Genomic DNA, 1,573 nt, shown 5'->3' with positions numbered 1-1,573 from the left:
CTGAGTACAAGGGGAGAATGATGTCCTGGGATTTGCTTGGTCAGGAAGGCACCAGAGAAAGGAGTAGGCTCACTCCTGGGAACAGTGCTGCCTGAGTGTGCAACTGTACCTCTCTATGACACTTACCTTTAGAAGAATCAGAGTAGAAGGGTCACAGTGTCTTTTCCTAGCCTGCAGATATCTGAGATGAACCAAAGAAGCAAAAATAAGACTCACACTAAACCCATAGATAGCCCCTCCCCAGGGGTAAGAAGGGCTCCAAGGCTAGGGACAGATGGTGTGTTTATCCCTGGATAAGTTGTGCCTGTGTTTGTCCCAGAAGGTAGCAGCGTGGGGAATGCCTGAACATGCAGTGTGTGGAGCTGCTCCTCCCCTGTTCCCAATGTGCTGGAGGAGCCGAGGGACAACTAAAGGAGTGGAGACACTCTGGCTGGCAGCCAGAGCATCTTCCAAGAGGACAAAGCCTCTGTGTTTACCAGCGCACACCCCTATGTGTGCTGCACTACTTTTTAAATGTTTTTTTTAGCTACCAGGATTCCCTGGTAGCAAAATTTGCCCCTGCACTGCAAATTTGCAGCGTGCCATATGTCTTAACATTCTGGGCATGCAGTTTGTGGCACTGCAGAGGTTTGCAGTGCCACAAACGGCACATGCTTGCATGTCTGGATGCGGCTCTTGTGTCTTCTTTGTCCTGGGATAAAATGGTTTATCCTGGGAGAAATGCAATGTCTGTTTGCAGCCTTAGCAAGGACACTGGCTGCATCCAGATAAGTGAAGAAGTTTGGTTTCCCTGGGACAAGTAGTAGCAGCACACCTTGTGGGGGTGGGAGAGGCTGGGGCTAGCAGCTGTGCTGGCCCGAGAAGCCTTACTTGGGGCCCTAGGGGCAGAAGAAGCTGAAGCTGCAGCACTCCTGCGGCTGGGAGCCTGGCCAGCAGCTGGAGCATGACTCTGGCCATCCAAGATCCAGTTTTAGGCAGCACAAAATGCCACCACATATGCCACCCCATTTTTTTCTTCATGGGTTTTTTTGACCCCAGGATCTCCCCGGGTCAAGAAAACCCTCCGCACTGCTGCAAGGTAGCAGCATGGAGAATGCCTGAATGTGCCGTGTGTGGAGCTGCTGACAGGTTGGCAGCGCAACATACCACATGGCTACATTCATCTGGATGTGGCCTCCTTGTTTCTTTTTTTTCTCTCCAGAGACTGTGACTCAGGCTATTATCGTGTCCTGAGTCATTATTACCCCAAGGACTCTGAGGAGGTGGCTTTGAAGGCCAGCAGCCTCGTCTTTGTACTAACCAAAGACACAGATGGCTGGGCTACAGCCATACACAATGGACAGGTATGTGAAACTGGAAGGTCCTGGGCATGCACCATTAGCAGGGCCTCCATGAGGCTTGAAGATATTTCTTTAGTAATTCTCTCGAGCTATAGGAGCATGAAGAATGGAATATGTTGGTACCTCCTCTGAAGCTATCATCAATTTATTTTCATGGATGGGCTACAAGGCATAGGAGTCTTTAAGGATTGTTAAGCTTCCAATTGCCATTGGGCAACAAGAACAGGTGAGCT

General features: G+C 50.1%; 1 protein-coding gene across 3 annotated transcripts in view; it reads left to right on the top strand.

Moving 5' to 3' along the window:
• Positions 1–1,573, top strand: part of NOXA1 (NADPH oxidase activator 1) — a 33,510-nt gene that overhangs the window by 18,680 nt on the left and 13,257 nt on the right. For all 3 annotated transcript variants that reach the window (XR_002096185.1, XM_019510421.1, XM_019510420.1), the window contains exon 8: positions 1,202–1,343. Coding sequence is in view for 2 of the 3 variants with exons in the window: in XM_019510421.1 (XP_019365966.1) it covers positions 1,202–1,343 (142 nt within the window). In the remaining variant the exon portion in view is untranslated. The remainder of the gene's footprint in view (positions 1–1,201; positions 1,344–1,573) is intronic.

Source organism: Gavialis gangeticus, unplaced genomic scaffold (genome assembly GCF_001723915.1).
Source record: "Gavialis gangeticus isolate Ggan-Ray unplaced genomic scaffold, GavGan_comp1, whole genome shotgun sequence".
In the NCBI taxonomy this organism is placed as follows: Eukaryota; Metazoa; Chordata; order Crocodylia; family Gavialidae; genus Gavialis; species Gavialis gangeticus.
Note: the sequence above shows the minus strand (reverse complement) of the source record. Positions and strands in the feature narration are given on the sequence as shown.